The 18,625-nt window shown below is 50.4% G+C and overlaps 1 protein-coding gene across 3 annotated transcripts; it reads left to right on the top strand.

Annotated features, from left to right (window-relative positions):
• Window positions 1-1,941: 1,941 nt before the first annotated feature.
• FAM161A (FAM161 centrosomal protein A) lies at window positions 1,942-18,247 on the top strand. Of its 3 annotated transcripts, none has more exons than XM_077315162.1 (8): window positions 1,943-2,179; window positions 9,080-9,217; window positions 9,633-9,880; window positions 11,105-12,274; window positions 12,445-12,612; window positions 12,934-13,033; window positions 14,253-14,413; window positions 15,338-18,247. In XM_077315162.1, the coding sequence occupies exons 1-8, from the start codon at window positions 2,063-2,065 to the stop codon at window positions 15,564-15,566; spliced, it is 2,331 nt and encodes a 776-aa protein (XP_077171277.1). In that variant the 5' UTR covers window positions 1,943-2,062; the 3' UTR covers window positions 15,567-18,247. The 3 variants fall into 3 exon arrangements, with proteins under 3 accessions (XP_077171284.1, XP_077171277.1, XP_077171291.1); XM_077315176.1 differs by having other exon boundaries at window positions 2,009-2,179; window positions 9,080-9,200; XM_077315169.1 differs by lacking the exon at window positions 9,080-9,217 and having other exon boundaries at window positions 1,942-2,179.
• Window positions 18,248-18,625: the final 378 nt, after the last annotated feature.

Below are 18,625 nucleotides of genomic sequence, written 5' to 3'. Positions count from 1 at the left end.
TCGGAATTCCTCTTGCCATGACAACCTAACCCCTTTACAGGCCATTCTGGGTAATAGCTATTGCTAGCGTGCTCCTCAGCGTGTGAGGTGTCTAGAGAAGTAAGTCATGATCGCTGGAGGCACACCGAATTAGTTTCACAAGGACTGCAGTAAATAAAGTGAAAAACACACAAATCTGCCTTATACTGAATCAGACTTTTGGCCCGTGAAGGCGAATATTGTTTGTGCAGACTGGCAGCTGCTCTCCAGGGCTTCAGACAGAGGTCTTGCATCTCACCTCCTGCCTGGTCCTTTCAACAGGAGATGATGGGGATTGAACCTGGGACCTCCTGCATGCCAAGCAGAGGCTCACCCACTGAGCTGCAGCCTCTCCCCTACTGTGGAATATGGTGACATTTTGGGAGTTATTTTTGGATAGACATTTTTTAGAATGTTCTTTTGGGTTGTTGAAGAAACAAATTAGATTAGATCGAAACACTATTATTAGTCCCTCGTTTCAAATCTGTTTGTTTCTGTGATAAACCAGTACATACAGAAGGGGTAGAACTAGCCAATGTCAAGCCTAAGCGTAACCAACAGGTTATTTGGCAGCATGTATAGTGGTTAAGAGCAGTTCCTTCTAATCTGGCGAGCTGGCTGTGATTCCCTGCTCCTCTTCCACATGCAGCCGGCTGGGTGACTTTTGGCTCATCACAGCCCTGATAGCTGTTCTGACCAAGCAGTCATAGCAGGGCTCTCTCAGCCTCCCCTCCCTCCCAGGGTGTCTGTTGTGGGGAGAGGAAAGGAAAGGGAAAGGCGACTGTAAGCCGCTTTGAGACTCCTGGTAGAGAAAAGCAGCATATAAGAACCAACTCTTCCAAACATTCTGAAGTAGGCTTTGGAATGAAAATATAAGATCTGCTTAATGCATTTTGTTAAAAACAGCTTTTTTAATGCTGCCTTTCACTACCCGAAGGAGTCTCAAAGCGGCTTATATAAACACCTTTCCCTTGCTTTCCCCACAACGAACATCCTGTGAGGTAGGTGTGGCTGAGAGAGCTATATGAGAACAGCTCTCACAGCACAACCCAGCTGGCTGCATATGGCGGCATAGGAAATCCAGATTGGCCCCAAAATATAAAGGGCCAATGACATGTTCCACAACATATTTCTGAATGGAGGGACAATGGGTTGGTTTTCAGTCCCAAGCCCCACAAACTCAGCCTGCTGCTTTTCATCCCATGGTAGTCCCTGGTGCATATTTAGCCAAGGAATAATCCTCTGAAGGATACCCATGCTACTGTGTCACAGCAAACAGCAACTGCAGAGATGTCCATGGAAGCTGATGGAAGGGCAGTGGTGCCTAACGATTTTGCAACTGCACTTTTGGAATTCTGGCACCTGGTGAGGGGTGACATATAATGGCTGTTGTAGGAATTGGAGCCAACCAAATATAGAATCCTAGGGTTGGAAGGGGCCCTACAGGCCCACCCCCTGCTCAAGGCAGGATCAGCCTCTAGCATCCAGGAGAAGGATCTGTCCAGCCACTGCTTGAAGACCCCTAGTGACCCCTAGCCTCAGATTCTGTGATACAGTATTAACAATGTTCCTGTACACGAAAGCTACCCAGAATTAAACTTTGTTATTCGTAAAGGTGCCACTAGACTCCAATTTAGTTTTGCGGCTTCAAACCAAAATGCCCGCCTGGATCTGCCTTGAGGGGAGCATCTGCTCTTTCCCTCCCCCTGCTTTGGTGCATCCGCAAGCCCCACAACTAGGGATGGGCCCTGGAGCTCCCCCAGAACTGCAGCTCCTCTCCAGGCCACAGAGATAATCCCCCCCCCTGGAGAAAAAGGGCTGCTTGGAAAGGTGCTCTCCATGGCATTCTCCTCCACTGAGGCCCCGCCCACTCCTAGCCCCACCCACAAAGACGCCCGGAGCGGAGCCTCGCGCTCCCTAAGCGGCGTCTTTGCCCGCACGGGGGGGGGGGGGAGTCTTGGCCCTTCCGGGCCGCCGTAGCAACCCTTCCGCCTCCCTCCGGCCCCTAGCAACGGCTGCCCGGCGTCTCCCGGGAGACGAGGCCATGGACGCCGCGCATCGGGCCGCGCTGCTGGCCGCCTCCTGCCTCCACACGCCGGTCGACCCGCTCACGAGGGCCCCGGTGGCGCTTTACGAGCGGCGGGCGGGCGGCGAAGGGCAGGTGAGTCCGCGGACTGCAGCTCCCATCAGCCCCTGCCGCCATGATGCCGAGAGAGCCTCATGGGAGGTGTAGTCCTCAGACGTCTGGCCGGCCCTTTCCCTCTGCTGGGCGCTCGAGGCGGGGGGGGGGGGGCGGGGGGGCTTCTGTTTCGCCAGGCGGCGGGAACCGCTTGCCCCGGGGGCTCATGGGAACTGTAGTCCGTGCACCTCTGGAGAGCCGCCGCGTGGCCATCCCTGTGGCTGGGTTGGGGGGCGGGGAGGGGGGGGGCTTCTCCAATGCCAAATCTCCAGGAATTTCTTTGAGCGGGGTGGGCGACCCTAGAACCGCCCCTTCCCCAACTATTGCTTTTATGTTTGTTTGCCTGGTTTATTTGATAGCTTTTGCATTTTAAATTAGGTTTTGTTTGAACAAGGCACGTTTCTTAATAATAGTTTTGAGGGGCTTGTTTTAATTCACTTTTTAATTCGGTTTGCCGCTTTGTTGGCCTGGATGAGGACAAAAAGGTTTTGTGTATTGAAAAAAAATCGAGAGGGGGGGGAGTATATATTTTTTAAAAATGGGTAGGGCGAGAATCTAATGAACAGTGTAACAGGACTAAGATTTCTGAACTGGCTAACAACCTTCGTGTACCAGGACTTTTTGAACGTCTCAACTTTTGCAATGGGAAAAAAACAAGCATATCGCAAGGATGATATGACAAAGTTTGAGTAAAGTGGGAACTTTAAGTCCTGCAAAAGTTTAATTCTGGGGAGGAGCTTTCATGTGGCTTGCAACACTTGCTCAGATACACATGTATCCGATATGCCTGTATCTGAAGGAGTCTGGATGCCACATGGAAATTTCTGCCCGGAATTAAGCTATGCTGGTCTTAAAGGCTCAAACTGTTTTCTGTTGCTTTAGACCGACATAGCTACCCACCTGAATCTATCTACAACAGGCTTTCTCAACCAAGGTTTCACAAAGCCCCGGGGTTTCTTGACGGCCCTGGAAGGATTTCCTGAATAGGTCGGAGTTAATTAATTTGTATATATATTTTAAAATTTGTTATACATTTATCGGGTGATATGCCTATATATCAGTGGTTCTCAACCTGGGGGTTGTGTCCCCTTTGGGGGTTGAACGACCCTTTCACAGGGGTCGCGGCAGGGCAAGCAGCTTGGCTGGGGGGGGGGGTTTGCCATCCACACAACAGCCTTGTGGGGTAGATTTAGATAGTGTTTGTCTGTCTGGAGTGAAATCGGCAGAGGCAGAGCTGAACTGAGAAACCATTTTATATCCAACCATGGACGATGGATCTTCACGCCATTGGCCAGTTTCGGTTTAATTTCTGTGAAAGAACACTTGCATAATTTCATGGTTGGGGTCACCACAACAGGAGGAACTGTATTAAAGGGTCATGGCATTTGGAAAGTTGAGAACCACTACTATATATGGTTGACCTGTCCCCCCCCAATGGCCAGTGATGGGCCTGGAGGGGGTGGGAAGGGGAGGGGCCCCAGGTGGGCGTGTCCACAGTTCTGCCTCCCAACCATCTTCTACACGATTGCGCCTCTTCTGGGGTTTCTTCAGTCCTGACAAATGTTTCAGGGATTTCTCAATGGTAAAAAAGTTGAGAAAGGCTGATGCTATACCTGGCTCGTGCTTTTTAAAAGCCCCGCTCTTCCTCCAGACAGATCAGGGTGGCGTGTCTCTCTGGGAACCCAAAGCTGATTTCATTGTTCTCCTCGCCTCCATTTTACCTTCACGACAGTCCTGTGAGGTTGGTAAGGCTAAGAGCATGGCCGACCTAAGGTCACCTCATGGGCTTAATGGGAAACTGGAGGTGGTGATGATACTGATGCAGTTACATTAAGGGGAGCTTTCCTCTCCTATAGGGTTGCCAACCATCAGGTGGAGCCTGAAGGTCTCCCGGAATTGCAAGCAGTCTCCAGACTACACAGGAGAAAATAGCAGCTCCAGGAGCAGAATTCCATGGTACACCTTGGCCTCGAGATGAAATCTATTTCAGAAGGTTGCTCTGCAGTAGAACAGCTAGATCCAAGTCCAGTATCTCCTTAGAGGCCAACAAGAGTTTGATACCTTATCCTTTGAAACCCTTGTTGGCCTTCAGGGTATGACTGGACTTGAATGGAGGTAAAACCTGCCCCCCAGATTTCCCCTTTCACAGACACCATCCTGAAATTTCCATGAATTTCTAAGCCTGCCTCTGGGCAATCCTCCATAGAAAGTTTTGTTATTCAGATGTAAAGAGGAATTTTGCGGCCTTACAGGCTAAAATTATGTTAATCTAGCATCAACCTTCATTGAGCAGAGACCACTTTGTCTGCTGTTTGTGGTTTCTGTGGGGGGAGAGGGATGAAAGATTATTCTGTGAGCAGTTTACCAACTAGAGAACTGCAACACGATTCCCTGTAAATGGATTATAGCTCTCAAGTTGCATCCCCCCTCCTTTCCGCTTCGTAATCCATCTCTTAAAGTCAACATGTACACCTTTTTCCACTTTTCCCATCTGCATGTTTGGCTAGTTTGGCATAGTCAGATGTTGTGGCTACGAGGCTAGTAGCCCTGTTGTGGCTACGAGGGGTGGCCTCTGATCTGGAGAACCTGGTTTGATTCCCCCCTCCTCCTCCACATGCAGCCAGCTGGGTGATTTTGGGCCAGTTACAGTTCTCTCGGCCTCACCTGTCTCACAGGGTTTCTGTGTGGGGAAAGCCACTTTGAGACTCCTAGTAAAAAGCAGAGTACAGAAAACCCAGCTCTTCTATTCCTCTCTGCTTAATTTCTTTCTATCAATTATCTTCTGGTTATTCAGAAATGTTTCTTCTCCTGGAAGTGGGAAATACTGGCAATTGAATGGCAATTGATGGCAACCCTGTAGTGTTTTCCAGGCAAGAGAAAAATTGAGGTGGTTGTCCATTGCCTCTCTCTGTGTGGCAACCTTCCTTACTTCCTTGGTGACCTCCCGTAAGTACAAACCAGAGCAGACCCCCGAGATCTGATGAGATTAGGCCAGCCTGGGCCCTCCGGGACAGGGCTTTAAGTGCAGTCATGTTAGGACTGACTTATGGCAATCCCATGGGGGGGGGGGCGGTGTCACAAGGCAGATTTCCAGAGGTGATTTACAACTGCCTGCCTCCCATCTAAGTCGGCACCAGGGTTGCCCCTGCTTATCGTCTGAGATCTGATGAGATTGGGCTAGCCTGAGCCATCTAGGTCAGGGGATACTTCTACACCTCCTTAATCTGTGCTTCCCATGCACAAGAAGGGCCTGCCTTTTTTGGTGATTAGCTTCCCCCTATTTGCCCATGTTCTTTGTGAGGTGAGGCTGTATCCTTCAGGCCTCTTCCCTTGTGGGGCCTGGAGTTTGCCTTTCTCACCTCTGCAGCCCACATCCCATATTTTACACCCTTTGAAGCACTACCTTCCCTATAAATCACGAGGAGTTCAATTGGACCCTCTTCTCAGCTTAATTGGGAGTAACAGGAGCCAGATGGTGTCCCTGCTTCAGGCTTCTACAAATCTTTTAATGGGATTTACATCCACAAAGCTGAAATGTATGTTTACGAGTCAGTGTACAGCCCCACAGAAGAGCCCTCAATGTTTCAGTGTCTCCTTAGTGGAAAGGAAATTATTTACGCAGGACTAGAAGGAAAGACAGATTTTTTGCATGTTAGTGCCCAGACCGGTCAGTGCAAGCTGGTTTTGGTTTGGGCCGTTCTTTTTGGTGCTGTCTTCCTCAAGGAAATAGGTTTATTTATTTTTATTTTATTATTAGATTTCTATACCGTTGCTCGCCGTAACCTCATAAAATCATTTTTAAAATCAGAAATATAAAATCATAAAAACAGTAAACCCCCCAATATTACACATTCAATTTGGATTGCACAGTACAACACGATGGCAACATACATCTATACTAATACTTGTTCAAGGCGGGGCACTGATCTTAATCTGTTGAGAGCAGGAGCTGTCTGATGGAACTTGGGAGCCAGTTGGAGAACCCCCCGGGACTCGGCCCCAGCCTCAACCATGCGCCTGGCGGAAGAGCTCCGTCTTGCAGGCCCTGCGGAAAGCTGGTAAATCCAACAGGGCCCTTAGCTCTTCCTGGAGCTCATTCCACCAGGTCAGGGCCAGGACAGAAAAGGCCCTGGCCCTGGTCGAGGCCAGGCGTACATCCAGGGGGGGAGAACCAGTGAATTCATACCCGCAGAGCGAAAAGTCCTGCGGGGGGCATAAGCAACGAAGCGGTCCTTCAGGTAGGCAGGGCCCAGGCCGCGTATGGCCTTAAAGATTACCAATACCTTGAACTTGACCCGGAAACAGACTGGTAACTAGTGCAGATGGTGAAGCACCGGCTGAATAAGGGCCCTCCAAGATGTCCCAGTGAGGACCCTGGCAGCCGCATTCTGTACCAGCTGTAACTTCCGGATCAAAGACAAGGGTAGACCAGCGTAAAGTGAATTACAGTAGTCTAGTCTGGAAGCGACCGTTGCATGGATCACAGTGGCCAGGTGTTCCAAGGACAGGTAGGGCGCTAGTAGCCGGGCTTGGCGAATATGGTAAAAAGCCGTCCAAGCTACTTTCATGATCTGACCCACTACAGAAAAGGAGGTATCAAAAATCACGTCCAGATTCCTGGGGCCGGTGCAGGTGTTAATTGCACCCCGTCCAGGCATGGGAGGCGCGCTTCCTGATCCTGTCCCCTTCTCCCCAGCCACAGGACCTCCGTCTTGGAGGGGGTGAGTTTCAGGCGACTCTGCCTGAGCCATCCAGCCACCACTTCCAAACAACTGGCAAATGTATCCGGGGGGGGGGGGGAGTCCGTCCGGCCATCCATTAGGAAGTAGAGCTGGGTGTCATCCGTATATTGGTGACATCCCAGCCCATAGCCCTGGACCAGCGGGGCTAGGGGGCGCATATAGATGTTAAAAAGTGTAGGGGAGAGTATCACCCCCTGCGGAACTCCACAAGGGAGCTCGCAAGGGCTCAACAACTCTTCCTCTATTGCAACTCTCTGCGACCGGTTCCAGAGAAAGGAGACCAGCCATTGCAGCACAGTCCCTCTGATTCTGGTTCTGGCGAGGCGGTGAGCCAATATCTCATGGTCAACTACATCAAATGCAGCTGACAGGTCTAACAACACGACTATGGCGGAACTGCCCTGATCCAGCTGGCTCGGGATATCATCCATCAGGGCAACCAGTGCGGTCTCTACAACGTGGCCTGGATGGAAGCCAGACTGGTATCGATCCAGGGCCGAAGTTGTGGCATCTGTGGTTTCCCTTGCTACTAGGAGGGCCTCACCCCGAAATAATCCTATTGTACCAAGTAGGTTAGGGGTCCCCACCTTTTCTGAATTTTGGCACTGGGCAGCGGGCTCAATCCCAAAATGGCTGGTGCAGGAGGCAGAGCCAGAGACAAAATGTCAGGAAGTGAGTTTCTCTGCAACTCTAATAGCAATTCGTCAACCCTCTCGGCTGCAGCTTCGTTTGACTAGATGCCCTTTGCTCTGCACAGCCAGTTAGAAACCCTGTTGGACAAAAACGTTGCCCACTTTCTAAATAAAATAAGTATTGTATTTAGTATAAGTCGAAGTTTCCTTATATGGTCACGGACCACAATGCAATATTTTATTTATGCACTGCCCTATTTGGGTGGGCTCAGGGCAGTCAACAACATCTTAAAAACAATTCACAATAGAAACAGTTTAAAGTTACTATAAAATATGCTTCCTAGGGGGCAGGTGATGCAGGAGAGCCAGTTTGGTGTAGTGGTTAGGAGTGCAGACTTCTAATCTGGCATGCCAGGTTCAATTCTGCGCTCCCCCACATGCAGCCAGCTGGGTGACCTTGGGCTCGCCACGGCACTGATAAAACTGTTCTGACTGAGCAGTGATATCAGCGCTCTCTCAGCCTCACCCACCCCACAGGGTGTCTGTTGTGGGGAGAGGAATGGGAAGGCGACTGTAAGCCACTTTGAGACTCCTTCGGGTAGAGAAAAGCAGCATATCAGAACCAACTCTTCTTCTTCTTTTTCTTCTTCCCAACTCTATTAGTCTATGATTCTATCTCACAGGGTGTCTGTTGTGGGGAGAGGAAAGGAAAGGCTACTGCAAGCTGCTTTGAGACTCCTCCGGTTAGAGAAAAGCGGCATATAAGAACCAACTCTTTTTTTCTCATGTTTTGACCGAGCAATAATCCCAGGGCTCTCTCAGCCTCACCTCCCTCACAGGTGTCTGTTGTGGGGAGAGGAAAGGGAAGGCAATTGGAAGCTGCTTTGAGACTCCTTCGGGCAGAGAAAAGCAGCATATAAGAGGCATAGAGTTGGAAGGGGCCATCTAGTCCAACCCCCTGCTCAATGTAGGATCAGTCCAAAGCATAAGAACCAACTCTTCTTCTTCTTCTTCTTCAGTAATATCAGGGCTCTCTCAGCCTCACCTCCCTCACAGGGTGTCTCTTGTGGGGAGAGGAAAGGGAAGGCGACTGTAAGCCACTTTGAGCCTCCTTCGGGTAGAGAAAAGTGGCATATAAGAACCAACTCTTCTTCTTCCTCTTCTAGTTGCCATTTATTTGGAACCCCTGCGAGGATTGAACAGAGTTGGGAGGGGTTTCCAGTCTGTGGATGAGTTTTCTCATGATGCCGCAGCCATAGGCCTGGCAGATCAGCTCCTTTTTGCAGGCCCTGCAGAATTGTTTAAGATCCTGGAGGCCCCTGGTCTCTTCAGGCAGGATCTTCCGCCATGCCACGGCCAGGGCCAGGTCCGAAAAAGCACTTAGGGAGCGCCACGTTGGACAGCAATGGTATAGGTAAAGAGTCTCTGAACATCACTGGTGGGCCCCTTGAGGGTCCCATATCAGGTGCACTTAACATGGCCGAATTCATTGGTCTTTTGTTTTGCAGGTGGCAGAGCTGAGCGACAGGCCTGTATGTTGTGGGAGATGCCCTGACATAACTATTCAGAATTGCAGGAACTTGAATGCCTCCTGCAGTCCAAAAAGAACTTACTCATCTTCCTTGTCAGGTAGACCATTATTACAGGTGAGGAACTTTAGCCCGAGAATCAGGGCACGCATCTGGGCCCCTGGCCTGAGCAGAATTGAGCACCGCAGAGTCCCACACTGTGTGTCTGCATATCCAAACAGCTAACATTTAAGGAAAATGCAGGGTGGGGCTGTGGCTCATTGGTAGAGCGTCTGCTTAGCAGCCACAAAGTCCCAGGTTCAATCCCTGATATCTCCAGCTGAAAGTATCAGGGGTCAGGTGATGCAGGAGACATCAGGTGAAAGGACCAGGGTGCAGGTGATGCAGAAGACATCTGCCTGTAACCCCAGAGAGCTGCTGCCAGTCTGAGTAGGCAATGCTGACCTTGACAGACCAATGATCTGATTCACTATAAAGAAGCTTCACCATTTGCTCATCAGTAAATTAAAAAATGGATTTTGTTCTGTTTTAGGATATTCTGGATTTGAATCTGAGTCCTGAGAGAAAGCAAGAATCGATCATGTGTGACGATTATGAGGATTGGCTGGACCCTTCCAAAATGCACCTTTCAAATCAGGAATATTACTCGAAGCTGGAAGAACTGAAGAATGCTCACATGGAGACTATGGCCCAGTTGGAAAAAATGTATCAGAATAAGCTGTACCTTAGCGATGCGCAGCCTTTAGTCAAAAAGGAGCCCAGGCAATCCGGAAAGCATCGGTATGCTTGAGGAACCGTCTCCTGCAGCCGTGTGGTCTGTAGAATCACTAGTACTTCCCATGCAAAAACACATCAACGATTGCCCCAGACTATAATTCTTGTGGGACATAATCAGGTTTAGCATCACACGTGCTAAAACAGGAATGATAGAGGGTGAGGAGACTGGCTAGGTCTGGGTTGGGAAATACCACCTGGAGATTTTGGGGTGGAAAATGAAAAATAAAAACCCAACATGAGAAAAGAAATCAGGAACCCAAAAGTTGGGCAAGAAATACATCTTTAAACCACTCCGTGGTATTAAATAAAAGGGTAAGGCGTAAGTGGGAGGAGAGTGGGCGGGCGCTGTCCGGGATAAAAACTCGGAGGAGCGAATCAGGGGCCGCGAATCAGGTGCACGTGAGGAAACACATTTCAACACAGAGGGTCTTCATCAGTGCTCAAGTGAAGTACACGCGCTCATATAATAATAAGAACTGGTTGGTGACATAAGATTCATAAATAGGCTTCCAAGGGTGTAACTCTTAGGAGAGCGTTGTGGGCTATGTTGACCGCCACTTTGCCCCTTCAGCGGAATGTCATGATACAGGAAATGCTTAAAAAAAACAAATTAAGTGGGAATGGAAAATTCTGTTCAACACAAGAACCACCCGAGGCATTTTCAGATCTATGGAACTTTTCATCTGGAAAGTGACTGTATGTAAGAAAACCCTCCATGTGTGATTCCTAATCTGGAGATTAGCCCCATTTCTTTCTTTATAGGCTTGCCTTACTTGCTAGCGGGGTTGGGCATGCTGGCAGGAGCTCGTGGCCAGTGTTTGGCTACCACTGGTATAGCCCAATATCTTCTGATCTCAACCGCTGGGCAGGGTCAGTACTTGGAGTAGAGACCACCAAGCAAGACTCTGCAAGCCACCCCTTCTTAATTGTTGTTAGGTGTGAAGTCGTGTCTAACCCATCGCGACCCCATGGACAGTGATCCTCCAGGCCTTCCTGTCCTCTCCCATTCCCCGGAGTCCATTTAAGTTTGCACCTACTGCTTCAGTGACTCCATCCAGCCACCTCATTCTCTGTCGTCCCCTTCTTCTTTTGTCCTCGATTGCTCCCTTCTTAATGACTTGCCTTGAAATCCCCCCTGCTGGGGTCTCCAAAAGTTGATTGTGGCTTGATAATTGTGAGTTGCGGCTTCCCCCAAAGTAACCTTTTCTTTTTGAAATCACCTTTCAGATCAACGTGGGAGAAAATCTCCCTTCAGTCCTGGAATATACATAAATCATTTTCCGAGCCTGATTTAAACCATAGTTTTGCCTCGGATTTTTCTGACGTGTCGGATTTTTCTGACCTAGAACTGGAATCAGAAGGAAATCATCGTGAAGGAAGGTCCCTGAGGTTTGGAAACCGATGGGAGGAGTTTTCTTCCGCGAGTTTTCCCCACTGGGCTGCCGGTGGCTCTCCCAAGTTCCGGCCCTTGAAGAAGAGCAGGAGGAAGAAGAAAGCGTGGTCTCCAAAGCTCACCGTGCCGGAGCCTTTCCACATGACCCTCCGAGAAGCCAAGAAGAAAGAGCAGAAAGTCAAGTCCAAGGCACAGATTGAGATGGAGAACAATTTGCTCAAGAAGCAGTTGGAAGAGGAAGCAGAATGTCAGAAGCAATTCCGCGCCAACCCAGTTCCCGCGTCCATCTTCATCCCGCTCTATCATGACATTGTGAAGCGGAATGAAGAACGCCGAAAGTTGGTCAAAGACAGAAGGAGGGAGATCCTTCTGGCTTCGCAAAAACCGTTTTGCTTCATCGAAAGAGAGGCCCAAAAGAAAGAAATGCGGAAAATGCAGCTGAAGGATCTTCCTGCACGGGACAAGAAAACCAAAATGTTCAAAGCCAAGCCAGTTCCTAAATTCATTTACAGCCCGGAAATCAGCGAGAGGCTCAAGGAGGAAGAGCTCTACCGAGAAATTAGAATCCAGATGAGATCCGAAGAGCTTCTCCACAATTCCTCCCTCCCCAACAGCAGACTGGGCAGCAAGCACAGCCCGCTCAGGTGCCTGGAGGAAAGCAACGCGTCTGGCACAAAACCGAGGACCACAGCAAAGGTCCCGGATTTCGAGATGCTACACCGAAAATTTCGGAAGCAGCTTCAGAGACACACGAGCATGAAACCTGTCACGGTCTGTGAACCCTTCCATCTCCGGACACCAAACATCCCGTCCAAAAGAGGGAAAATTCTGGAGGATATTCAGAAGGATGAAGAAAAGTTAAACGAAACCCGTTGGCCCTATGCCTCCCCCAGACGCCAGTCTCATAGGAGGGCTATGGCTGCAGCCTCGCTGCCTTTCGACTATGAAGAGCAGCCATCCCCAAGGATCACAGAACTGACAAGAAAACGAACACAGGCTGTAAGGTGAGTTGCTGCTCAGGTATTGGCCGGGTTGGCTGTCCCACTAGAATTCTCACGGGTTTGCAGAGATCAGCTGCCCGCTTACTGCCATACGAACCTACCTGGGTATTGCGGATTATATTCCTTCCACAAAGTGTATTTCACGGTGTGGCCTGTATTTCCCCTTTGTACAGGGATTCCCTTGAGGACAAAAGAAAGCAAGAAGAAGCGCAGAAAAAGATCAGAGCAAAACAGAAGGAACGTGCAAGGAAATTGCAGAAACTTGTTACGGCTCGGGCCGAGGCGAATGATCCGCATCAGAGCCTGGCCCACTTGTACAAATCAAAGTTAAAAACATTCAGGTACTCCAGCACGTCTTTCTTATGCCCTGACTCTCTAGTGCAGTTAGGGTAGCCACCTCCAGGCTGGGAAATGAAGATTTTTTGCGGTGGGAGGGGGAGAGGGGAGCCCACCTTCCAAAGCAGCCGTATCTGTCTCCTGGAGATTGGTTGTAATAGCAGGAGATTGCCAGCCATTACCTGGAGATTGGCACCCCTAAGTGCAAAAGAGCTGGTGGTCCTGGTTCTGACCCTAGAGTAGCCGCACTCCTCCCGTTTGGATTATTTTGCTCCATCAGTTTCATAATATCAATCCCTTCCATGTCACGGTGTATTAAAAAACAGGAAACACGAAAAGCAGAGAATGAAGGAATATCTCCGGGAAATGGAAGAAATGGAAGAAAGGGTGGAGAAGAGGCCGCTGTTGTTGGAAAGAGCTACGCAGGTTGTGTTCTCTCTCTCTCTCTCTCTCTCTCTTATTCTCTCTCTCCTCTCTGCTGTGTGTGTCTCCTTCCTTTGGGAAATGGCTTTCGCTTTTGCCCCAACATCCCAAGATAATAAGGCCATTGACCCCTATCATTCCCCTCCCTCCCAGTCATCAGACTTCCACTCCACCAGCCCAGCAGGAGTTGCTTCCTTGATCAGAACTTCCTCTGGCAGCCGTCATCGATCACGGCCTCTCTCCTAAGGGTTGTGCGTGCGGCTGCGACCTTTCCATGGCTGGCTTGGCTTTGCATTGCCCAGATCTTGGTGAGCAAAGCGAAGAGTACGATTGAGTCAAAGAGGGATTGAAAACTCGTCACATGTAGTCCCTGCCCTGTTGTCAGATAGAGGATGTCACTAGACCGAGTTGTGGCTGAATCACCATGTTCCGTCACGTTGCACGCTTTGAACTCATGGAGTCCTAATATGGCCCTCAGATCTCAGAAGTGAGGACTTGGATGAGATGCCAACAAGGAAGGTTAGAATCGCTATACAGATGTGAACCTCTGTCCTGGCCTGGATGGCCCAGATGAGCCCAGTCTGGTCAGAAGCTAAGCAGGGTCACTCCTGCTGAGTCCTTGGAGAGGAGACCACCAAGGAATTCCAGTGTTGGCAAAGCACCTCTGAGCACTTTCCACCACCAGTATGGCCCAGGAGGTCTTTATGTTCTGGCATTAAGAGGTGGCCCCTTTAAATTAAGTCACATTGACCCAGGAAGGTATACATACCTATGCAAAACATCATAAGAGACTAGGGGCCAAGCTCGTTACATTCGGGAATACAACGGGCACTAGATTGAGGGTGGAGTGGAAGAATTTCTGTGGATGGCCTCTCCCTCCCCCCAGGACCTGGAAAGGCCACAGGCGGCTACTCACCGGCAGGGGCAGGGATCTGCAGCCTCCGAGCCTCAGAGGGAAGTGGAAGGAGGAGGGCTGGTCAGGGGTGGGGGACAGAATGTGATTGGCTGGCCGCTGGACAGACAGGCACGCTGGTTGGAGGAGGAGGTACTCAGGGGTGGGACAGCCGCTCTGAGTAGATGTTAAGTGCTGAGTGGCGCTTAAGCCATGAGACACGCTCCTCCTCCAAGGCCTTACCAGAAATATTTTGGAGCAGATGTGGTAGTTTCTTTAAACTTAGTAACATCCTAATGTATTGTTCTTTCTTCCCTGTGTTCAATGTAGAAAAATGCCCAGATAGCGGCAGAGAAGCATTACTCTGATACGCTTCGAGAGTTAGGGCTGTGTGAAGACTTTGTCTTGAAGAAAGGCCGAACTGCTAAGCCAGAGGGGGCACGGTCCCGTTCCTGTGAGGGGTCCGAAAATTCAGGAGCAGAAGGAAGAAGGTAGCCCTTACCAGGGGCCAGTTCGAGAGGGCCTAAGCTGGGGATCTAATTCGGTAGTAGTGCAGCTAGATTTTAGCTTAGTAGCTAAAGAGACTGACAAGATTTTGCAGGGCCTGAGCTTTTAAGAATCAAAGTTCCTTCACCCGATAGAAGCAAGAATGGAGATCCCTGAGTCCTTATATTCCAATCTGAAGGTGGGAGGGGCATTGTGAAGAAACGAGACAGGAGGCAGAGGTAGATTGCAAAACGTAGGAACCAAGTAGGTTGAAAAATCTAAACGTCATTATTATAAAATTATTATTATTATTATTATTATTATTATTATATTATTATTTGTTTCCCGCCACTCCCTTACGGCTCGTGGCGGGTTACAGTGTCCTAAAATCCCCGTTAAAACCCCATTAAAAGACATAAAACATTACCAACATGGCGGAGATCAGTAAACTCAACTTCCCCCCCTCCCACTACTGGCGGGTGGAACATCCTGATGATGTTCACTTCAGGTCCCAGATCCCAGGGGGGGCGTAGATCTAACCAGCCCCGGCCTCAAGCATAGACCTTGCGGAAGAGCTCCGTCTTGCAGGCCCTGCGGAACGTTAAAGGGTCCCGCAGGGCCCGCTGCTCTCCCGGGAGCTCATTCCACCAGGTGGGGGCCAGGACCGAGAAGGCCCTGGCCCTGGGCGAGGCCAGGCGTGCTTCCCTAGGGCCGGGAACAATCAGCAGAATTTCATCCGCAGAGCGCAAAGCCCTGTGTGATACCAAACAATGGTGTTTTTTTTTTAGTCTGGCAGGAGTTCCTGTGATCTGTAGTGCGACTAATTTTTCAAAAACCTGGATACACAAAAGGATGCTTGTTCTTTTGTTTTTAAATACATTGGCCTTGAAAGGGTCCCGGCATGAATCTTCTTTCTTTCACCCCCTTAGCGACAGTGACATTGCATTTAAGCAAAGGGAGTCTGATGGAGAGGAAGAGAAATCAGAGGTCCCGTCTGGCCGGCCTCCTGAAAAAGAGGAGGAAGAGGAGGAGGAGGAGGAGGAGGAGGAGGAGGAGAAGTCTGAGGCCAACTCGGATCATTATGAACAAGATGAAAGTGAAAACTCTGAGGACGGCGTTGTCGAAAAATCCAGCGAGAATGAAGAGCTGTCTGATTGAAACCCACCTGCTTCCGTGTTGCTTGAGCTCAAGAGCTCAGTCCGTAGCTCAGAGTATGATACGGGGCGGGAAAGATCTGGTCACTGGCCGTGTCCCCTCTGATTCGGCCCCCCAACCCCCTACTGAGTGGAGCGGTTCAAATCCTGAGCAGAATAACAGTGCTGTACTCTTCGGGGGGGGGGGGGCAGCACAAGGCCCCGCGGGGCTCCCAGTCGCTGCTGTGTGGGCTCCTGCTGTGTTAGGGAGCAGGGGCGCCTGCAGGGCTGTGTGCGGAGGCAGCCAAATGGGCCATTTCAGGCCGATGCCGGGAACTGCCGATTCAGATACTGCCGCATGCAAACCTAGCGGTGCCAGCGGTGCTTGATGTGTGCCCCACGCCCAGGCTCTGCAGGGACGCTGCGTTTCTAGGCAATTCAATGTCGTCTCTTTCTCTGCATCCTAATGTGTATTGTCACTGTGGGGCTGGCCTTTTAATGCTGACCTTGCTTGCAGAGCTTACGTAGGTGTTTCGTTTCTGCTCTTCTAAGTCTCTCATAGGTGGATTTGAAAATTCACATCTCAGGTACGAGCAGTATTCTGACCACGGTAGAACACCCCCCCCCCATTTTCCAGTTGGCTGTTGCTGATCAGTGGGAGTCCCTGCAAATGAGTTGTCCTTAACCAGTCATGGAAGAGCTGGGTTTTTGCACCCTACTTTTCATTCCCCACCAAAGGAGTCTCCAAGTGGCTTACAAACACCTTTCCTCTCTCCATAAGAGACGCCCGGCGAGAGAGGTGGGGCTGAGGGAGCTCTGAGAGAGCTGTGACTGACCCTCGTCACCCAGCAGGCTTCCTGTGGAGGGGGAGTGGGGAATCAAACCCAGTTCTCTAAAATAGAGGCCATTGTTCTTGATCACTACACAGCCCTGGTTTCAGGATTTGCAGGGCCCGGAACATCAGAGCCAGTTCAAGGATTTACGGGGCCTTAGAAAAGCCCAGCTGGTGCTGTTCCTTGTCCTGTAGCAGCAGGGCACCCTTCCCAGGGGTCGTTGAAACTTTGGAAGCAACTAACAGCTGCTTTTTTTCATCCTTGCAGTCCGCAAGTCGCATAACGATCAAGTCTGGCTAACAATCACATCATGAAGGCCCCTGGGGCCCATACCACGTGCTGAGCGTGGTACTAGAATAAACCGCCTCTCCCACTGGACTAAGCTGGCTCTCAGCCCTGCTCCTTCTAAGCCAGACGTGGCTCACCCTGGACTTGGCTTCTGCCTTCCTCTGCAGACCAACCCAGGACTTCCTTGCTGATCTCCCACCCAAATAGTAATCAGGACTAGGCTCAGCGTCCCGTCCGGACTGCCTCAGCTTCAGGAGACGCCACCTCGGTCGCCTCAGAGTTCCCCAAAGCCTCGGAGATTTCTGAGGCGGTGCTTCGGACACCAGGGCCATGGCGAGGAGAGCAGGGCTGCTTGCTGCAGCACAGGGAGAGCGGTGGCGGTGCACCGGCCAGTGGCTGCATGCTGCAGCAGGGCGCGAGCAGCGGTGGCAGTGGCAGTGTGCCAGCTGGCGGCCACACACTGGAGCAGAGCCCAGTTGCCGGGTGTGCCTGCCATGCGGGGGGCAAGGGAGTGGAGGGGGCGGGCAGGTGGGTTCTCGTCCTCCCCCTCTGGGGGGAAGGGAGGGGCATCCCTGACCTGCCTTTCCTTGGATCCGAGGTGCCTCTAAGTGCGCCTCAGAACGACTGCCTCAGGTCCACCTGCGCATGGGGTTGGCTGCCTCGGAGCACCTCGGGCCAATTTGTCTCTGAGGCATCCATGCATCCGAGGTGTTTCGGCTGAGCCGAGGCACACATCCCTCATCAGTACTGACCCTGCTTAGTTTCCGTGACCGAGGCAGGGATTCGCAGAGGTCACGTGGTATTTCCCAGAACTTTGGATGGCTGCTGTTATCACTGGACATCACTGGAGCCCCCTTCCCCCCCTTCAGATCTACCAGCTTCCTCTCTTTCTCCACAGTGGAAACGGTCAATGATTGACTGGCTCCCACATCTTCATTCTGTGCCCACTTCTGGGTACAGAATTCCCGTCATTCTTCCAGGCTCACAAGGTTGGTAACAACTGGACTACTAAGGTCAACCCTTCTTAGCTTCCAAGAGCTGACGAGGTCACGGAGCCATTCAGATCAGGGCGACAGTGGCTTGCTTTTATGGCGAGCATAGATCAGCAATAACATAATCCAGAGTCAGCAATGCATAAAAGGAAGTATTCACAGACAGGAAAGAAATCTAGCTTTGTAAGTAACTAAGTTCTGTATTATATGGGTTGTAAATAAAAGGATTTAAGGAGGTGCTTCTTTTGTAAACAGGCTAAAGCATAAAACCCGGCCACCTTGAAGGGGATTTCTGCAGAGTGATCTGAAAGAAGAATGAATACGTAAAACTTGTCAGGTCTGTCAGGAAAATTGGATCAAATTGAGGTGTGGTGTAAGAAACAAATGGCCTTATAAAATGAACAAAGTGGTTTACAGTAGCGATCCCCAACCTGTGGGCCGCGGACCACATGTGGTCCATCGACTAATTGGAGGTGGGCCCAAAAGGACGCCTTCTCTCCCCCCCCCCCCCCGGCCCTTTACAACACACTTCGGGTGTCTCATTGCAGAGAAACAAGCTCAGGGTTCCCATTGATTTGTCATTGTCATGAGTTAAAATTTCCATGAAAATAAAATGTTCCTTATGTTCATTGTGGTGGCGTGTCTGTATCTTATTTTGAAGGGATGTTTAAACATTCCCATAGCGACCAGAGAGCGTTAGGGCAGTGGTTGAGAGTAGAGGAGTAAACTACCCCCCCCACGGGCCTCGGTAAAAGGTGTTGAGTGGTCCCCGGTGATAAAAAGGTTGGGCACTACTGGTTTACAGCATTCTCCTTTCCACCATTTTATCTTTACCACAACCCTGTGAGGTAGGTTAGGCTGAGAGAAAGAAGCTGGCTGAAATTCCCCCAGAAAACTTCCATGGCACAAGTAGGGATTGGAATCCTGGCCTCTCGGATCTCAGTCCGACACTGTGACCACCGCACTGCCCC

Source organism: Paroedura picta, chromosome 1, assembly GCF_049243985.1.
Source record: "Paroedura picta isolate Pp20150507F chromosome 1, Ppicta_v3.0, whole genome shotgun sequence".
NCBI lineage: Eukaryota > Metazoa > Chordata > Lepidosauria > Squamata > Gekkonidae > Paroedura > Paroedura picta.
This window is presented reverse-complemented; position numbering and strand designations above follow the sequence as displayed.